This window comes from Mesoplodon mirus (assembly GCF_964341445.2).
Source record: "Mesoplodon mirus genome assembly, chromosome: 2".
Lineage (NCBI taxonomy): Eukaryota > Metazoa > Chordata > Mammalia > Artiodactyla > Ziphiidae > Mesoplodon > Mesoplodon mirus.
The window spans coordinates 38,070,268-38,091,025 of NC_138977.1; the positions used below are offsets into that span (position 1 = coordinate 38,070,268).

At 45.7% G+C, this 20,758-nt stretch overlaps 1 protein-coding gene across 3 annotated transcripts; it reads left to right on the forward strand.

Annotated features, from left to right (window-relative positions):
• Window positions 1-14,228: 14,228 nt before the first annotated feature.
• On the forward strand, window positions 14,229-20,535 carry NKX6-1 (NK6 homeobox 1). Of its 3 annotated transcripts, XM_082611200.1 has the most exons (5): window positions 14,229-14,486; window positions 14,656-16,056; window positions 16,365-16,657; window positions 17,746-17,918; window positions 20,194-20,279. In XM_082611200.1, the coding sequence occupies exons 2-4, from the start codon at window positions 15,390-15,392 to the stop codon at window positions 17,899-17,901; spliced, it is 1,116 nt and encodes a 371-aa protein (XP_082467326.1). In that variant the 5' UTR covers window positions 14,229-14,486; window positions 14,656-15,389; the 3' UTR covers window positions 17,902-17,918; window positions 20,194-20,279. The 3 variants fall into 3 exon arrangements, with proteins under 3 accessions (XP_082467326.1, XP_082467325.1, XP_082467327.1); XM_082611199.1 differs by lacking the exon at window positions 14,229-14,486 and having other exon boundaries at window positions 14,515-16,056; XM_082611201.1 differs by lacking the exons at window positions 14,229-14,486; window positions 16,365-16,657 and having other exon boundaries at window positions 14,520-16,056; window positions 20,194-20,535.
• Window positions 20,536-20,758: the final 223 nt, after the last annotated feature.

Here is a 20,758-nt window from a genome sequence, read left to right on the forward strand (position 1 = left end):
TACTTATCAGTTAGTCTCTGCCTTGTATTGCCAGTATTTTCACATGTAAGAACCAAGTTATAGGTAGGCTCCTATAAGAGGGACTTAGTTGTTTTTGTTATACCTCTCAGCCCCCAGCTGATTTGAGATCAAGACTGTATTCTATGTCCTAACGTCAAGGGAGAATTGATGTTCTGATTATCTGGACATATCAAAGAAAAATAATTTTTTTTTTTTTTTTTTTGCGGTACGCGGGCCTCTCACTGCTGTGGCCTCTCCCGTTGCAGAGTACAGGCTCCGGACGCGCAGGCTCAGTGGCCATGGCTCGTGAGCCCAGCCGCTCCGCGGCATGTGGGACCTTCCTGGACCGGGGCATGAACCCATGTCCCCTGCATCAGCAGGCGGACTCTCAACCACTGCGCCACCAGGGAAGCCACCCCCCCCCAATTTTTTTAATATTAGGATAATTCAAGCAGAAGTAGATTTGTCATGTAGTGTTTAAATAATACCAGGGACCCTCATAAGGACGTTTTTTACTGATGAGTCCCGGGGTCCCTTCTCAGACCATGGAAGTCCTTTGTTACCTTTTTCCATTACAGCAGGCCCCAGAAATTAAGTTTACTTGCTTCTCTTCTTAGCAGCTGCCACTGCCCATGCCACTTCGTATAATCGGAGCCTCTCACAGGTGCAGAGGGACCCAAGCTACTTCCATTTTTTGAAGTTCCTGGTATATTGAAGGATACATAAATTGCAAAATAGGATAACAAAAATTCTGGTCTGTTTAACAATTAAGCACTTTTAACGTATGCATTGCTACTATTCATAGGATAATTATGAGATGTATTAAAAATATTAATGTAGATCCTATAAAGACTGTGTGGTTGGGTAATGTGACACAGGATTGAAATTGAAACGTCTTTTTTAAAATTAATTTTTATTGGAGTATAATTAATTTACAATGTTGTGTTAGTTTCAGGCATACAGCAAAGTGAATCAGTGATACATATACATATATCTACTCTTATTTATTTATTTATTTATTTATTTATTGTTTGGTGGGGGTTCTTCATTGCTGCATGTGGGCTTTCTCTAGTTGAGGCGAGTGGGGGCTACTCTTCGTTGCAGTGCACGGGCTTCTCCTCGTGGTGGCTTCTCTTGTTATGGAGCATGGGCTCTGGGCACGTGGGCTTCAGTAGTTGCCACACGCGGGCTCAGTAGTTGTGGCTCGCAGGCTCTAGAGCACAGGCTCAGTAGTTGTGGCTCATGGGCTTAGCTACTCCGCTGCATGTAGGATCTTCCCGGACCAGGGATCAAACCCGTGACCCCTGCATTGGCAGGTGGATTCTTATCCACTGCGCCACCAGGGAAGTCCTATCCACTCTTTTTTAGATTCTTTTCCCATATAAGTCATTACAGAGCAGAGTTCCCTGTGCTCTACAGTAGGTCCTTATTCGTTACCTATTTTATACACAGTAGTGTGTATATGTCAACCCCAATCTCCCAATTTATGCCCCCCCCCTGCTTTTTTAAAATTGAAAGGTCTTTTTCTTTCCATTGGTCAGTGTATGTGATTGTCTGTGATTGTGTGCATAGTCTTTCTTGGAGGTAAGTTCCAACGTCTAAATTTGAGGCCCTTTGTGTGTTGAAGTGCTTGGCCAAATAGCTTTCCTGCACTGCCTACCTGCTTCCTCCAGGTACCAGACACACAGACAGATGGTCCCACAGTCCAAATGATATGTCTCCTTGGAGATAAGCTCTCCCCAAGTCCTGCTGAAGAGTGGTAGGAAGCCTCCCAGGTATCACCCTGTCTTGCTGTCCCTAAATATAAGCACACAGAACCACTAGGCTTTGAGGAGAAAACAAAAAACAAGTATCCTTAAGTTATTAACTTTGGGAAATTTTACAAAGGTTTGATGTTCCTAGTTCCTTGTGTCTGCCCCTTGACTCCCTGGGCTGAGATGGCACCTGAAAACTCTGTGATTACATCCTCCACCACTATTCTTCTGAAAGTTAAAGCTTATTACAGACGCTCCATTATTCTTACTCCATCTTCTGTGAATCCCCCTTGCTCCAGGATGTACAGGGAAGCCATGCAATCCCACACCAGCTCCTGTCATTAAAACTTGCTCTTAGGTAAGGATCTGCTAAATTCATTACCCTGGGACTTATACGATTGCTAGGGCATACTTCTCGGTCTTTCCAAGGACTTACAATTTTAACCAAAGACAAAACATTATTTTTAAAGACCAATAACTGAAAAAGCACCATAGTGCTATATAAAATGTAAGCTACTCTTGTTGACTGTTTAGGGATTTAAGCTTCTTACCTGATATTCTGCTGTGAGGCATTTTCAGTTTTGATCTAGAGATCTAAACAGAACTGGTTAGTTGATAACTAGTGTTTTGCTTCTTGCTCCTTGTCCTTAATGTATAGAAATTACGAAACGGGGAAAATTCATCCACTTGCTCTGTACAACAGCCTACGAAGTATATTTATCTATAAAAGAACAAACATGGTATTCAAGCATTCTTTTGCAGAATACTTAATCCTTCAGGGAGAAAAGATACAGTGCCTAGCATACCTGCTCAGAATTTTAATGATAAACTTTATTATAGTTTAGTGTACCATTGGCTTGCAGTTTTGTAATCTTACAAGAAAATTTCCGTTTCCACATAGCCATTAAATATCTGATTCATTTTCTTGGTTCAAGATAATGCCTTTCAGCTATACCACCAGGAAACCAGAGTCTGCATTGCACAAATATAAGATTGAGTGTGATTAAGCTATTAAGTATTTTAATTATCTTTTACTGTTCTTTGGATATAGTATGTTTTTGAGGAAGCAGAAGCAGAATTGGAGTACCTTGATATTATACAGCTTTATAGAACAAGCATATGGACTTGGCTTATTCATCATAATTGGCAGAGATTCTGCTGTACAGAATCCTGCAAGAACATCTCAATTTCCTTGCTCTAGTGAATATCACAGTGAGCACATTTACAGCATGAGCTATGGAGAGAGTGAAAATATTTAAATCTTTATAGCATTTTTATGTTCTCTCTTCCTTTTTGGTAATCAGATCTTGATTAAGAGGTAGAATTAACACCCAGTAGGACATCAGTTTCTTGGCTTGAATCTTCTGCTTATCTTTTCCTTGTCCTTAGGACAAATAGAGAATGATTTATGGACTTCATGATTCTGAAACAATAAAAAGTATCTGAATGCATATTTGCTGTTTCCTACAAGCCAATTACACCTTGTTTACAATATGAAATATAAAAGAAACTTGGAAGGGAAGATAAGTAAATTGGTGTCATTTTGTTTTCTAATTGCCTTATTATGTTTTAATTTTCCATTTATAGGGCAGTCATTCCCATGCCCTTCCTCCATCAGTATCCATTTCTTTAGCTACTGAAATTTTGTCACTTTCTCTCTCAGCAGATTTCCTTAGGTGAAGACAACAGTAAGCGTGTTTTGCTCTTTATGGAGTGCTTTTGCCTATACTCTTGGCACTTTTTCACAATCTCTCTCTTATTTTAAAATAGTTTTATTGAGATATGTTTCATATGCCATAACAGTCACTCATTTAAAGTGTACAGTTCAGGGGTTTTTAGTATACTCACAGAGTTGTGCAACCATCACCAGAGTCTAATTTTAGAACATTTCAAAATCCCCTAAAGAACCTCTGGTAACCATTAGTAGTCATTCCTGTTCCTGTTTCCCTCACCATGATCCCAGCCCCAAGGGGCCACTAATCTATTTTCTGTCTCTGTGGATTTACCTATTCTGCACATTTCACATAAATGGAATCATACAGTGTGTGTGGTCTTTTGTCACTGGCCTCTTTACTTAGAAAAATGTTTTCAAGGTTCATCCATATTGCAGCATGAAGCAGTATTTCATTCCTTTCTATTGTTGAATAATACTCCATTATATAGATATATTATGTTTTATATATCCATTCATTAATTGATGAACATTTGGGTTGCTTCTACTTTTTGGTTTTTATGAATAATGCTGCTGTGAAAGTTAGCATAAAAGTTTTTGAATAGACATATGTTTAGTCTATTTTTTTTTAAGGATGAGGAAAATCAGACTCTGAATGTTAGAGCTTAGGCTTCTGATTCCTAATAAAGCTCTTTTCCTACTCACTTTATTCCAGAAATTTTAGAAATACAAGTTATTTTTAAAACTCTAGTATCACACATTGCTTCTATTTCTAAACTTGATTTGCATCAAAAATGCAGGAATATGTTCTAAATTTTTTCTCAAAATATGTTAAATATCTTTGCATCTGCCTATATATCTCTTCATAATCCAAATTGCAGATAGGCAGTGATGTCAACCTTCTAGTAAGTCTTTGGGATACTTTGCATGCAATATAATCCTTTTAAATAATAAATAATTGTGAAGGAATTCTGTTGAGAGTACTTATGGAATGAACCACCCCTTGTTATGGGCCTTAGAATGCTGAGGAAATGAATGCTGTGCAGAGAGACCTGGCTGTAATAAATCAACCTAACGTAAACTATGTCAAATTAAAATTGAGTGCCTAAATGAGCTGTGATCATAAGTGTGCTGCAGTCTCCAAGTACAGAAACTGCATACAGCCATCTTGTAGCAACCTCCTGGAAAGTCAGTCCTCTGGAAACCAAACCACGGCAGCTGGTTAATGATATTTTCATTTGTACCCTCCTTCAGAGTGCTGGGCTTCCTCACTAGTTTCCTAGTTCTCCCCACATAGTCTGGTTTGTGTCTGCCTTTAGGTTGGCCTTTTGCATACACCTGGCTGTCAGTCAACTCTTAGGCCCATAGAATATGAGCATCAAAAGGCACCATAGAAATTATCTAAATCAATGCTCTCCTTCACCCATCAATACGTTAAAGAAGAGAAAAATTAGGTCTGCCAGGGTCAAATAAGCTGATGATCTAAACCCATACTATTCTGGAACTCCTAAATACGAATCCAGGATAATCCCAATCTAAGAGACGCCCCAAAACCTGAGAACTGTGATGATTATAAGACATGACATTTGTTCCTTAGCTGTCTGAACAATTCAAGATTAATTGTGGTTACATCCATTTTATGTGGGAGCACACATGTTTTCATTATCAGTCACACAGCAAGATCAGGACTAAAAAGAAAATGCATGTGAGGTAGTGTTGATTGGTGGATATTAGGCACGGACTGTGTTCCAGGTACTGTGCTGGGTACTGGGAATGCAAAGATAAATAAGGCATGGTCCTGCTCTCAAGAAGTAAGCACATAGGTTCAGTAGTGAAGTAGTGGGATATTCTAGGCACAGAACAACATAAACCAAGGTACAGAGAGAGAGCTGAGCAGTGTGTGTGTGTGTGTGTGTGTGTGTGTGTGTGTGTGTGTGTTCTGTTTAAGACTGATAGCAGCTTAGAGGAAAGAGTGGGTCATACGGAGGCAAACTGAAGTAACCTATCAGTGCTCCTAACAGAACTTTCAGCAATGGTGGGAAAGCTCTATACCTGCACTGTCCAGTAGGGTAACCACTAGCTGCATGTGGTTATTGAGCATTTGAAATGTAGTTGTGTGACTAAGGAACAATATTTTAATTTTCATTTAAATTAATATAAATTTAAGTTGCCACATATGGTTAGTGGTTACTATATCACATAGCTCAAGTCTAGATAGCCAAGCTAGATGCAATGGAGTTTTCTGGGTTAAAAGCAGAATTATATCCTGTATACCATCTCTCTATATGCTCCAGACTGATGAGTCAAGGAGATGATAAGGATGTGCTGTGGTGAGTGACTTTGACTTTTCACATCTCCTTTTGGTGCCTTAGTTTCCTCATTGTTGAAATGACAGTAATAATGTCCTTCTCATGGGTTTTCAGGAGAATTAAATGAGATATTATATGTGAAAAAGCTTTGCAAACTTAATATATATGAAAACACTTTCTAAACTATCTGAAGTTCTAAAACAGTGATTCTCAATGGGGACTTTTGGCACATCTGTGTGTGCTTTTCCCTTATCAGATTGGATAGGGGGAATACTGGCTAACAGGCAGGACCCAGGAAGGCTAGACGTCCTGCATTGCATGGGACATTCGTGTAAAAAGTAAAAATTTCAAATCTCCCAATGGACATTTACGTAGATGAAAAACCTACTTATTATTATTGAGCACATAATTTACTCCATTTTATATATAAACACAAAGCAATTTTATATGGTTTCAATAAACACTGCATTATCCAGGAGAGTAACTTCAATGTATATTAAAGGAAAAACATACTGAATCTCATTCAAGAGTTATTTACAATTTCTGAAAATCGACACACAAATGTTAATGTCACTAGTTATATTTGAAACTCCTTAATCAGCCTGTATTTGCAGTGGTTGCATTTATCATGATTATATGTGCATGTATGTCTGATTATTTCATTGTCTTCAGTGTAGATCGCCCCCATTCATTTACATACTGAATTGCACATCATATTATTATAAAGTATTTTCCATTTATTTTTCCTTTATGTTATAGCTCAGGTTGTATATTGATTTTTTTGGAAATTATGTGTGTAGCTAGATATGAATATCACTTCAGGGCAGTAAAAGAGCCATTATTAAATATTTGTTATGAAAAGGTAGCACTCATTCTAATAGGGTTGAGAACCACTGTTTTAAACCAACGTGACCCTTGGTATCCCTGTTTGCTGTAGTCCCTTAACCCTATCAGAGAACCTTCCATGCATGTGAAAAACACAAATTGTTACTTCTGATAGTACACTAGTGCTCTCTTTTCCAAGGTGGGGCAATAGTTTTGTGGTGGAAGGGAGTAATAGCTGGACAGCCAACCTAGACAGCCTAGGAGGGGCACAGATCTCCCTCTAATATTGTGTGCAAATATGGACAGTGGATTTGTACTTTCTAGCAGCAATTCCTAGACCATGATAGAACATTTCAATAAAGTATAGAGAAAATTAAAAGGAAAAAATGAGTATCATGAAACTAGGTAAATTAGTTTATACAATGTACTCATCATCAATTTGGGGTTCCCTTCAGGATTTTCTTCTCCTAGATCAAGTGTTGCTTCCACATGATAGTGCTTATATTTAACCTCTGTCTTAAAAGCACCCTGGACAGCTCGAAATCCAAACCAAAACAAGGGACAGTCCGAGTGAGATAATTTTCTCTTTTCTTATTGTATGATGTTGCTTATATGCAGAATCTAAAAAGAAATGATACAAATGAACTTATTTACAAAACAGAAACACTCACAGACTTAGAGAAGGAACTTATGGTTACAGGGTGGGGGTGGGGGGAAGGGTGGAGGGAGGGATAGTTAGGGAGTTTGGGATTGACAGGTACACAGTGCTATATTTAAAATGTATAACCAGCAAGAACCTACTGTATAGCACAGGGAACTCTGCTCAATATTATGTAGCAACCTAAATGGGAAAAGAATTTGAAAAAGAATAGTTACGTGTATATGTATAGCTGAATCACTTTGCTGTACACCTGAAACTATCACAACATTGTACTGTACTCCAATATAAAATAGAAAGTTAAAATTTTTTTTCTCTTTTCTAATTATTTAAGGGCTGCCTTCAAGTATATCTTTCTTTCCCAAGGACCTGCTCTTTCACTGATGATTAAGATCAAGAAGTTCTACTTCATTTGAGTAAACTTCACCCCTGTATACATAGGGCTCTACTTCTGCAAGATTACCTCTACCAGCCAACTCTAGGAAAGGCAATACACTTAGTTTAGAGAGTCACTTATTAGCATGACAAAGTGCCAGTTTTAAATAAGAGTAATTAACTTGCCCAAGATCACAGCTAAGAGGGAGTAGAACATGAATCAGATAGGGTTGCTGAATTCTAGGCTGATAAACAGCACATTTGTTCTAATAGACAGGGTGTCACTTCTGGTTGGTTGATAGCTGTGCCCTGTAGACTGTAAAATAGCTTTAGTACCACTCCTATTCCATCATTATTTCATGATACCTAAAGTATACCAAGTAACTGGAGATTTTCTCACTGGGATAACCCACATCCTTGGCAACTTTGCAGCGTAAAATGGCCAGGTTGACAGGTTTATTTAGAAGTCTACCCGGCCCGTGAATAGCTATTTAGAGCTATAATCTAGACCATCTGTGAAGCAAATCTATGATTAACCACTCCCCTGGATTCAGGGAACAAAAATATGAAGCTGAGGTATGTGTTTGTTAAAATTAAAAATTTAAGTTAAAGTAATTAAAATGCCTAAAACTGCTCTAAAATAAGGTCTATTTTTTAAAAAAGTAACTAAAATTAAAATTATTTTGAAACTGAAATACTTGTGTGTAAACCAAGGTCTAATATTATTTTCAGGAATTAAATTTTTATTTGAATAACTCAGAAAAGAATTCAATAAGCTCTATTATCCTTTTCAATGTTTTTCTTATCTAAGAAAATGTGAATTGTGTTTTTTTCTGTAATAGAATATGCAAAGATTCACTTTATATTTAGTTATCAATTTATAATATTCAGATTGCTTTCCTATGCATTAATATTTTTTCAGTTATCAGTGGAGCAGTTTAATATACTGGTTAAAAGTAGGGACTGTAGAACCAGACTACCTGGGGTTTAAATCCCAGCTTCCCAAATTAGTAGCTGTATAATCTTAAGCAAGTTACTTAACTTCTCTGTGCTTTAATTTCATCATCTTTATAACGGGCACAGCTCTTGTACCTAATTCAGAGATGCAGAGTTGTTGAATTAATGCTGTAAAGTACTTGAAACAGTAAACACTCACTGTTAGCTATTGTTGATATTACTATGTCATAACATTCTGAGAACTGGTGGCAAAGTGTCTGAGGGGGTTAATGGTAAGTGGAAGAACCAGGGAAGGAACCTTGGCATTGGAGCACTTAGCATCCCTGCAAGATTGTGGTTTGTGGGAGTAGGCTGGACCCAGGCCTCTGACAGTGTGCAGGGCTCTAAGAGAAGACTAAGTCTGGGAGATTTTGGTGCTGACCTGTACCTGCTTTAATAAGTGAATAAAGCAGGTTATAAAATAAGCTTGAGGATACACTATTACGTACTCAGTGTGATCTCAACCATTAAAACAAAACATAGAATAAGGATGGGAGAAAAGACAGCAAGCAAATATGCCAAAATATCAGAAGAGTTTTTCCCCTGAAGATGGGATTATGGGTAACTCTTTGTTTTTATAATTCTCTCTACTTTCTAAATATTCTGAATTAAGCAGAGTATTGTTTTGATAATTAGGGAAGAAAAGTAAAAAAATAAAATAATTCCAATAAAAATTGAAATTTGTTTTATCCCAATTGAGTCAAATAATGGAGTGCAAAAAAAGGTAGGTGAGGAAAAAAGATTAAAATCGAAATGTTCATTTTAGAGGGTTTTGCTATCTGAATTAAAGCAAGAACTGCCAGACCCACACTTCATTTTATGAATTTGGCATTTCAGATAAAAATTAAGTACATGTTAATCAACGAGCACAGCAGTTACACAAAGGCAGACCTCTTTGAGGAAATAAATCCTTCTAACACAATCAGTCAAGTTTGTTTATTCTGGACCGGATGAACCGCTAAGTTTTTTTCCACAAGAGGGCGGTAACTGCTCAGGATTCCTTCAAAAGGGCCTGAAGGACCCAGGAACTGTAAGCAAAGCAGTGACGCAAATAAAACAACTTTTTCCTCATTGAAGAATAAGAAGCCGCACGCGTGAGGCGGCTGAAAGGACCAATGCTGACACACTCACTCACACGCAACAACTTTTAGCAGGACTGAAAGAGGAACTAGTTCACAGACTCGTTTAAAATTACTTAAATTATGTTCAGTGGACGTCATTTATACAGGTGTAAATTTTTTACAACCATTCACATCAGATATTGTTTAATCTGGTGGTGAAACTGAACCAGCATTTTATTCTTTAAGGAAATTGTAGAAACTCACAGACATTGCTTGGAGAGCATGATTCCACGCCGAATCCCCATCTCCAGCATATACATCAAAGCAAGTGGGTTCCCTGGAAGCAAATAGGGTCTCTGCAGAAAATGCTTGGGAGCGTGAGGGGTCGGGGGTATTATACATACATGTATGTGCTTTGCTGAAGTTATGTGTGCTTTGCTGAAATTGAAGACTAGTTTTCTCTCTAGCAGGTCATTGGTGTCTTCTTGCAATTATTCTTATTCCTGGATCGGGTCTTGATATTGCAGACATTTCTGGACTTTAGTATTCTGCATTTCTTGGACTTTTCAGAACCCTCCCTTCCGAGTGCACGTGTCTCCCAGGAGAGCTCAGTACGTATTCTGCAGTTGTGCACAGGACTGCCATGCAGCTACTTTGAAGATCGCTTGGTGGTGGTGATGGTGGGGGGGATCCTGGCTTGACGTTCGAGATCTTTTTGGTAGTAGATCCAACGAGGCAGTCTACACCGAGGGTGGCTTCCCTCTCGTGTTTTGCGTTGACCTCGGCTGGGAGAGCGCCGACAGCAGGATCCCCCAGCGCTCTTCCCCACCCAGCATTGTTGGCCCCTCGCTACCCCAACCCTTCCCAAGTAGTCTCGTTAATTCCCGGTCAGCAGAAGCGGCCAAGGGTCGCGTTCCCATCCCGCCGCGTTTACGGGTTGCAAAGATGCAGACAGCCGGGTTCTCCCTCCTCGCCGGTTCTCCTTCTCTGACACTGGGTTGTTCCAAGATCGTGGACATTCTTCTTTCTTCCTTGGATTGCCACTTAGCTGCCCACTAGACCCCTATTTTAACATGAACGTAAACCCAGCCGGCCTCTGGATTCAGCCCGAACAGGCCCCACTCGTCGGCGGAAGTGGAGTTATTAAAGAAGTCATCCAGACGATACAAGCAAACGCATTTTCTAGTGGGTTTTGGCCTGAAACACACAAAATTCCCTTCAGTCCCTCCTCCCTCCTTCTGCGAATATAGAATTGGCTTCCTGTGGCTACACTTGAGTATCCCGACCTTTTAACGTTAATATATCTGGGGAATAATAGTTATCACCCATCCACGACAGCCTGCTGAATTTAGGTACACTTAGCTGAGATTTCATTTGCATCCCTTCTGTGAATTACTCTGAATTTAGTGGCTGCTCCTTCATTTTAAAACAGAAGTATCAACGCACTAGGCGTTTGAGTCCAGGGTTAGATCGAGGGTAGGGTGGGCAAGTGCGTGGCGCAGGCTGCGTAATAGTAGGAGCGGGCTAAAAACAGTAACTTGAGAACTGAGGCCCTTGTTTGCAGGCTTAAAGAAAGTCAAGGGGCTGGAGAGGGGTGCGTCGCCTTCCTCACCCCTACCCTTTTTAGCCCTTTTTGAAACCTCGGAATTTGCCAAACCGCTTTCATTTGTTTTTCAATTAAAATGCAAATCATTCGCTTTCAAACACAGTCCCCCCAAATATATATATATTGTTCAGAGACGCGGGGGGCGGGGGGCGTCGCGACCACGTGTGACACGTTCCATTCCTAGGGGTTGCTTAGAAATGCCGGACTTTATTAGGTCGTGGGCAGAAGCGCGCGCGGGTCCTGGGGGTTCCCCGAGGGAGAGAAGTCCGGACTCTCTAGGGCGTGTGTATGCAGTGTGTAAGATGGCCCCGACCGAAAACCGGCCTCCCGCATCCGCGTCGGGATCTGTTCCTCCAGGACGCCGTCCTGAAGGAGGTTTTAGCTCTGGAGGGACAGGGCTATCTTTCCCCGCGAGAGACTGGGGCAGCCCACCCCCTTCGAGAACGCCCCTCGCTCTCCCGGCTCCCAGCTGGAGACAGACGGAGCAGATCGATGATGACCACCAACACCAGGCAAGAGGCACCGGCCTTCCTTCAGCGCCTCGCAGCGTGCGTCTGGAATACACACTGCCCCACGCGGGATTCAGGCACCCGGGGTTCACCCCCCGGGGATCGAGGTACACAGACCCCAGATTTTTTTTACTGTCACAATTAAGAACAATGCTGCTATTTTAATTCCCCAATGTGAATGATAAGTAAAAGCAAACGATTGAGACTTCTTACCCGTACCCAGTTTTGCAACTATTTACCGATGGCAATAACCCGGAGTTGGGTGGAGTTGAATCAATCTCTCCTGGTGTCGGTCTGTCTCTTTGATTTTGCTCTGTCTCTACCTCACCCACCCCAAATCTGATACTAAATTTACAATAGGAAAATGCTCAGTTCTTTCCCAGGTCACGCTATTTACATGAAATAAAGGGGAGTAGCTTTTAAAAATTGGAATCTTTGGGAATCACTGGCCTCCTTCCCTCTCCATTCCTACCTAGTCCTTGAGAATGCTGTGAGGAATGCCGGGGATATGAGGAGGTCGCTGGTGGCCAAGGCGCGCGGTCCAGGCGGAAGGTTGTGTGCCACCTCCGTATTGGAGACTCCCGAGGCGAGAAAAAGTTTCGTTTTTAACGAATCGAGAAGCAGAGGACCCCAACACTCGGGGCAGGGCCGGGCTACACGCGCCACTCTCCTGCAGCAGTCTCCCGGCCTGCCGAAGGGGCACGGCGCTGGGGTTTAGACCCATAGCCCAGCAAAACGTCCTCGCGGGGAAATACAGACAGCCCCCTCATCATCTCTATTCTTGCTCTACTCAGCATAATTCACATTGAGGAAAGACTTCACCTTCCCCGGAGTCAGATTCTAAGGTCTATGAGGTGATGGGTTTAGCCCAATCTTGAAGTTAATGAAAAAGCGTCGGGAAGCAAGAAGGGAACTTTACTTTTATCTCAGAAGCGAATAGTAAAAGTAGCAAAAGATAAACAAAAACCCCTCAAGCTCAAGCTCAAGTTGCCACCCTTAAAAGACCAGTGCGTCGGAAATGAAGGTTATCAAAGCGGAATAATCCCTCTGGCTTTTGGTGCTTGGATGCAAATGAGTGCTGTTGGCACTCATAGCCAAACTCCAACCATGGGCGGTGCCCTTTGAATTTTATTCCTTTATTTATTATAGCTGTTTATTTCTATTTTCTGCGAATTAAGTTTGGACTTAATGATCTCATCCAAATTACTCTAGTCACTACCCCTCAATGGTGTGTTACTTTAATATCTTGAAATCTCTAAATTGTGCAAGGGTCCTCCTCCCCGTCTACACAACTCAACCTTGCTGGAAATTTAAAGATCTCCAGGGATGGAAGAAATTGAGAGGGAATAAGGGAAACCACCCTCCAACTCAAACCCTAGACATCCCATCACCACAGCGCAGAAGCCAGAACATCTCCATCTCTCGAAACAACCCTGGACTTGAGAGCAGGGGTAAGAGTTTCGGAGACGGTTTTCAAAAACTTACAGTGGATCGGGGGGAGGGTGTAACCAGGTACTTCTGTATCTAAAGACTCCACCTCAATTTTGGTGATTCTGCCCCCGTAAAACTCAAAACAAATAATAATCACAGGGGAGAAAAGTTTAAAAAGTTCACAGCTCTCAGGTCGAAACGTCACACGAGGAATAAATATTCCCAATAAGCTGATTCCGTTCCCTGTGAATTGAGCAAACCTATAAATGATAATATCGTGTTGGGGGGGGCGGGGGGAGACCCAGGAATGAAAAGAAAATGAAGGAGAAGGAACAGCGAAGGAGAAGCGGGAGGTGGCAAAGACGGAAAAGGACGATGCTTCGGCCTACAAGAGGATTAAGGACATCTATAAGGCTTAAGGAGCAACAAATTAATTTACACAATCCTGGGAGAGCCCAGATGGCCTTTAATTAATCCCTTCAAAAGAAGGAGCCAGGCCAGGGCTACGCCGGCTGCCTGCTCCATTAGCTCCATTTTACAAGAGACCAGACTCTGTTCGAGGTGAGGCGTCGCGAGGTAGTGGGGGGAAGGGGGGTAGGGTGACGCGAGCAGGCCAGGCGGAGGCGAGGGAAGAATATGAACTGCTTTTCCATAAAAGGGTTGGGTTTCCATTATTCTTCTCTTTAAAAAGTAATACCCTCTTCATCTCTGCTCCCCCCTCCCCTTTCCCGTTTTATTTAACACAATTAATTGAGGCGTCCACTGGCCCAGCGGCCGAACCTCACCACTCGCCAGGCCCCGCCTCCCGGCCCCACCCACAGGGGGGATGGAAGTGGGAGGGGGCGGGAACGAGGCGGGCGCGGCCCAACGGCTCGTCCTCCTAATCCAATCAGAGGGCGCGGCGCTCCCGAGTGGGCGCGACCCGGAGGCGACGCGAGGCCCAAAGCTGAGTGCTATTGGAGACGGTGGTTACGCCCCCCGGCCTGCACCCCGCTCCTCGGCCCCGCCCTTGCCGGCCGCCTCGGAGTGACGTCCTTCAAAGTTCTCATTTTGGACCCCCATTTCCCCCTCCCTCTCGTCCCCCAGCTAAAGAGGGGTAGGGAGTGATGCAAATGTTTTATTACCTTTGAGAGCTTCATCTGAACTGTCAGGCCCGAAGGGAAAAGGAGAGGAGAGAGAGGCAGTGGAAGAGCCGCGGAGAGGGTCAGCTTGGCCAGAGGACAGGACTTAGAAGAGCGAAGCCTGTAGAGCCGCGAAGAAAATGCGAGAGAGGAGAGGCAAAGGCGGAGAGTGAGAGGAAGAGAGGGCGCTGGGGGGGGGGGCGTGGGGCCGGGGTCGCCAGGCCCGTTTTCAGAAGTGGACAGACGAGTGGAGCTGTAACCGAAGCCGTCAGACTTTTCACTTAGTCTGTTTTTCCGTGTTTTTCTCGCCCTTTTTCTTTGCAATATTGCAACTCTAGTGCCCCGTGGCCCAGAGGGGAAGGCAGGTCGGCGCGCCGAATCCGGGAGCCGCAGGGCTTGGTGGCACTGCCCTTTCTGGCGCAGAAGCCTCGGGCAGCGCTGGCGGAGGAAGCCCGCCCGGAGGCCAAATCCTCCCGCGGGCTAGATGCTCTCTCTCCCTCCGCGCTCCGAGCGCCGAGTGCGAATTAACCTCGTGGCCTAAAGAGCAGGACATCCAAGTAAGATTGGACGAGCTCATCGGGCGGAACCCGGCGTCCTTTGAACCTCCCCAAAGAAAAAGAGCCAGCCCCCACTCTCCCACATCAAAGCGGAGATTCGGTGACTCTTAACTTTGTTACAAGCTCTCTGGGGCCGGCTGGGGTTTTGTTTTGCTTATTTCCAAGAGGGAGAAGATGAGAAGTAGCGCACTTTGAGCGGCGAGGAAAAAGTGAGGAAGAGAGAAGAGCCCGGGATTGAATCCGGGACTCTAAGAGGGAAAAGAGCCCAAACCACCTGGACCCTCGCTGGTCTCGGCGAGCCACCGCCTCTCGACTGGTGTGTTTGGACATTTCTGCTGCGCAGTTACGAGAGCAACTCTCAGCGGCTGCATTCTTGGCCCAGTTGGCAGGTCGCCTCCTGGTGTGCGGAGCGACTCCTCGCTCGCGCCCTCGGCGCTTCTCGCTTTCCTGAGCCCCTCCGGGGGCACCGGCCGGCGCTCCCGCTGCGTGGCTGCGGGCTCCGGCCTGATCGTGGGATGTTAGCGGTGGGGGCGATGGAGGGTACCCGGCAGAGCGCTTTCCTGCTCAGCAGCCCGCCCCTGGCCGCCCTGCACAGCATGGCAGAAATGAAGACCCCGCTGTACCCCGCCGCGTACCCCGCGCTGCCCGCCGGCCCCCCCTCCTCCTCGTCCTCCTCGTCCTCCTCGTCATCACCCTCCCCGCCTTTGGGTTCCCACAACCCAGGTGGCCTGAAGCCCCCGGCCGCGGGGGGGCTCTCATCCCTGGGCAGCCCCCCGCAGCAGCTCTCGGCCGCCACCCCACATGGCATCAACGACATCCTGAGCCGGCCCTCCATGCCCGTGGCCTCAGGGGCAGCCCTGCCCTCCGCCTCGCCCTCCGGTTCCTCCTCCTCTTCCTCGTCCACCTCCGCTTCCTCCGCTTCGGCCGCCGCGGCCGCAGCTGCGGCCGCTGCCGCCGCTGCCTCAACCCCAGCGGGGCTGCTGGCCGGCCTGCCCCGTTTCAGCAGCCTGAGCCCGCCACCGCCGCCGCCCGGGCTCTACTTCAGCCCCAGCGCCGCGGCCGTGGCCGCCGTGGGTCGGTACCCCAAGCCGCTAGCCGAGCTGCCCGGCCGGACGCCTATCTTCTGGCCAGGAGTGATGCAGAGCCCGCCCTGGAGGGACGCACGCCTGGCCTGCACTCCTCGTGAGTACAATCGACTGCGCCCAGTTGTGCTTGTTCTGCCTGCTCTCAGGTCATGGCCCCTGGTGTGCATGCCGAGTCCACCCTCTTGCCTGCCGAGTAGTTTGGCAGCGCCAGAATCGCACGGGTTAGGTTGGGCCAGGGCGTTCAGCGAGCAACTCTCGCTGTCCTGAGCTCCATGGTTGCGTCCAAGCGCCCCCCTCTCCCCAAGCCTTGGGCACGCCTTGCGGAACGGGTGTGCATGCGTCTCCACGGAACACAATGTGGTGCGGGGCGTGTCTCATCCGAGGCCCTGGCTGCTCCCGGAACAGGCCGGCCGGAACCGTATGCCCCTCCTGGGTTAAAGAGGTGGGGAGGGCAGGAGAGGCTACTGTGCTCCAGCCCGCACCCCAGCTTTCCAGTGTCCCATGCCGAAGTCCCACTCGACCTTCGCCAGCCTGACTGGCCTCCTCTCTGCGAACCGGTGGGGACCGGCAGCGGCGAGCCCTCCTCAGCCCTGAGCCGAACGCGTGTGTTTGCATGTACGTCTCGGTCCAGGGTGTCCCCACCTCACCTCGTCGCCCTCACCACCACCACCCTCGTCCCCCGAGTACGCTCAGCCCAGGTAAGCCCACTGAAGAGAGGTCCGCGGCCCGTGGAGGAGGGCAAGCACCACTTCGGGCCGCTCCCCACCACTGGGCCCTCGGTTTCCCACCTGCCTCGGCCCCGGACATATTGAAGGGCATCGTGGCTCTCAACATCCTAATAAGAGAAAGAACCGGAGGAAGAACGAGGTAACAGGACAAGGACGGGGGAAAATGCAACATCCCGCAAAGATCTTGCTCGAAATCAACTGATTTACCCCAGGATCCCCCTAATCTTATAGGTAGTTGGCCAGCGAGCCGCGGAAGCTCCCATACTCCCAGGTGGCATTTAGGGGCCGGTCCCCGGTCCTTTTCTCGCTCTGTTCTTTGCTTTTCACCGAGTCCCCGAAGTTTCTTCTGTCTCCTGATCTCTTTCGTGTGGCTGAGCGGCAGTAACTGAGGGAAGCTGGGGGAGCCAAGCGGAGGTTCCCTTCGGAAGCCTCGGGACAGGGGCGGCCGGGGCGGGGGCGGCTGTCGGAGAGACGTTATTGTATTCGTTTGGATGGCCACGTAGGGACCGCCAACAAAGGCGGCGCCCCCTCCCCCTCGGCCGCAGCGGCGTTCGACTGGGGGGCGATTTAGCTCTCTTGTGTTTCCAAAACAAGGCGCTCTTTGTTGCGCGGGCACAGGTTAGGAAAGCGGTCAAGGAACAAAACTAGTCACCCCCATGCAAAGGCCCCGGGACCGAACGAGCCCCAACTAGACGAGGCGGTGAGAGGGGACTTTCCCACCCCCACCCCCCCGTACCCACACGCCTCAATTTACTGGGCCTAGAGATTGGGCCTCGGCAAACTTCAGCAGTGCGCTCCCCCTGTTGGACGTCGTTGTTGGGCAGAAGGTTATTTACTGCGGCTCCAAACACACGCGCTTTTAAAAAAACAGGTGGGTGTAAGAAGGCAGAGCGAGAAGCGCAGTGGGACTGCAAGCACCACGGCACTTCTCGTGCCCGCCGCGGAATACACTTGCCTTTCCCACCACAACGTTGTTTCTGGAGTTCGTCTCTTCTCAGCGGAGCCGCTCGTACCTGGTTGTTTACCCCTTCCTTTCTTTTTTTAATCTGTTCTCGTAGACCAAGGATCCATTTTGTTGGACAAAGATGGGAAGAGGAAACACACGAGACCCACGTTCTCGGGCCAGCAGATCTTCGCCCTGGAGAAGACTTTCGAACAAACGAAATACTTGGCAGGGCCCGAGAGGGCTCGCTTGGCCTATTCGTTGGGGATGACGGAGAGTCAGGTCAAGGTGAGTGGACCTTGCAAACCTCGAGGGAGAGCTCTCCCACGTACGTCATGCGCGCGCCTGTGCGCGCGCGCGCGCACACACACACACACACCCCCCAAACTAACAAACAGCCGCCCGAGGGTGCAGTCCGAGAAGCAAGGGGAGAGATGAGATCAGCGAAGGGGGTGGAGGGGGAGGTTACAAAGGCTCTGGGGTCTCTCGGGCGGGCAAACTGTTGATGAACAAAAGGAATCAAGCCTCCGCCTTTGAAATTAGGTTCATCTAGATAGCAGCATGTGCTGGGGGAACTCGCCATTATTAGAGAATAAAAGCATTACGGAAATATCAGCCCTGAGAATAGACCAGGCCAGTTAGATAGCTTCTATGTATTCTATTTGTAACGATATTCAAGCTTTTGTTTGTCCATTCAGGCTCCACTAGTTATATAATTTCCTAATGTAGATCAGCATTATAGTGCTACTGTATTAACTTGCAGGTTAAAAAAACCCCAATAAATCCACAAGATCTAACCACTTAGCATGGATGCATCTGCTTTTAGCTTACCTCAGGCAGCCACTTTGGAATAGTACTTTTCCAAATGAAATGACAAGATTATTACTGTATTATGACATATAAGTTTATCAATAGAGGTAAGATGTTTTACTGTTTATGACAACAAATTATAATTAAAATGTCACTTACCTTATAATTGAGTTGTGCGGTGTATTTCCAGAGAATCAAATTGGAGAAGTCTTTCCCTGAAATATAAAGGGATTGAAACAGCTAGGTACTTTAAATCTAGTGGTTTCCTATATTTCCGGCATTCTCTTTTGTTCCTATTTTTCATTATATATATATATATATATATATATATATATATATATATATATATATATATATTTGGTGTGTGTGTGTGTTTAAGTCTGTTTCCATTAGTTATACTGTTGCTTTTAAAATTAAGTAGGGACAACGTTAGCCATATCTGCTGGTCAGAGAGTATTTCCCCACAGACAAGCACCATAAAATGCATTTCAGGAGTGATTTTGTATGTGACCATTAGAGTACCATCACAGTTAAAATTATTTTTGCAGTGCTTGGTACAGAGCCTACCACAGTAATCTGGAGGTCTTCATTTGTCACCATAAATATGTCGGCGTGGCTAGAAGTGAATTATTATAGCTGTATAAAGAAACTAAAAATCACTTTCTTAACAATTCTGATTCTCTAGATAAATACATAACGGATGAGAAAATGGATGAGAAGCATAAAGAGAGGATGATTCAATATGTTTGGGAAATTGGTTGCTATTGCTGATGCTTTAGGTTAAAATATATGTATGAAACACGATGTCAAACATCATGAATAGGTTTAAAATATTTGTATAAAAATGAATGTCTTAGGGAGGGACAATATTAAAATAATATGTGAAAGATTAGGCATGCTAATAGTGGGAAGTAATGTAACTGGCAAAATTTCACTTAAAAAAATAACTGATGAAAATTCTTACTTTGACTTCGGTTTTATGAAAAACATTAAACCAGAGAGGCAGAGAAAGACACACAAACTACTATGATGATTTCAACTTTTAAATATTTTCAAATATTAAATATTTCCATGCATTTATGTTTGTTATTATTACTGATTTGAGGTTTCTGTTTTAGCAGATTTTTTTTAAACTTTACATCATACATTATTACAAGTGTAAATGCGGAGGGGAGTGTTTACCTACTATATTTGTGTGTATTCAGACCTGAAATGAGTGAACAGACAAATACCCAAAAGTGAAAAGAACAGAGGTAATTGGGGTAAATGCTGTGTCTTCTCCCACAAATCACACTAAAAAGCCAGTACACTTCAGATTGCTTGAAATACCTTAATCTAAGAAAGTTAAAAACGAATAGAATCGCAGTCATTATGAGGCAACTTTACGAAAGGGAAAAGTTTTCTACTTCAAACTAGAAAGTAGGCAAGCGAACTCTTTTAGGGAAACTCATTTTAAGTTTCCAAGTTTTTTTCTTTTCTGAGAAATCGCTCACTGACAACCTCAATACTCTTGTGTTACCATCACTATGGCAACGGCAGTCAGTTTGTTGGTGCCTGATACTCGGAGGAAGCTGGGGCAGTGGAGACCGACTTCAACGGCCCAGACCTGGGAGGGCTCTGAGGGAGGGTGTCAAGACGTCAGGGGCCCGCAGGAGCGACTGCGGGATGTGGGCGAGAAGGCGTTGCCTGGCTCTGCTCACCTTAAATTCCTTCCGCCCCTGTCCTTCCTCTTCTCCGCTTTCTCGACCCCCAGGTTTGGTTCCAGAACCGCCGGACCAAGTGGAGGAAGAAGCACGCAGCCGAGATGGCCACGGCCAAGAAGAAGCAGGACTCGGAAACCGAGCGGCTGAAAGGGGCCTCGGAAAACGAGGAGGACGACGACGACTACAACAAGCCCCTGGACCCCAACTCGGACGACGAGAAAATCACGCAGCTGCTGAAGAAGCACAAGTCCGGCAGCGGCAGCGGCGGCCTCCTGCTGCACGCGTCCGAGAACGAGAGCTCGTCCTGAGCGCCCGCCCGGCCTCCGGCCACTCCGCGGCGGCCGTGGGGACCGCGCGTCCCGTCTTCCCGCTCCTCGGGGCCCGGAGGACACGGCCCCGCCTGCCGGGGGCCCTTTGCTATTTTCTAAGATGTACATATCTATTTTTTTAACCTAGAAGTTGAGCGGGGCTGGGGAGAGAGACTCGGAGGATGATGAGAAGGCAAAGACCGCGAAATACACCGCAAGACTAACGCAACAGACGCCGCAGCTGGGCCACCCTCCCGCCCCGCTCGGTGTCCTAGTCGCGTCCCCCTCCCGTGTCCCCCCCCGCGCC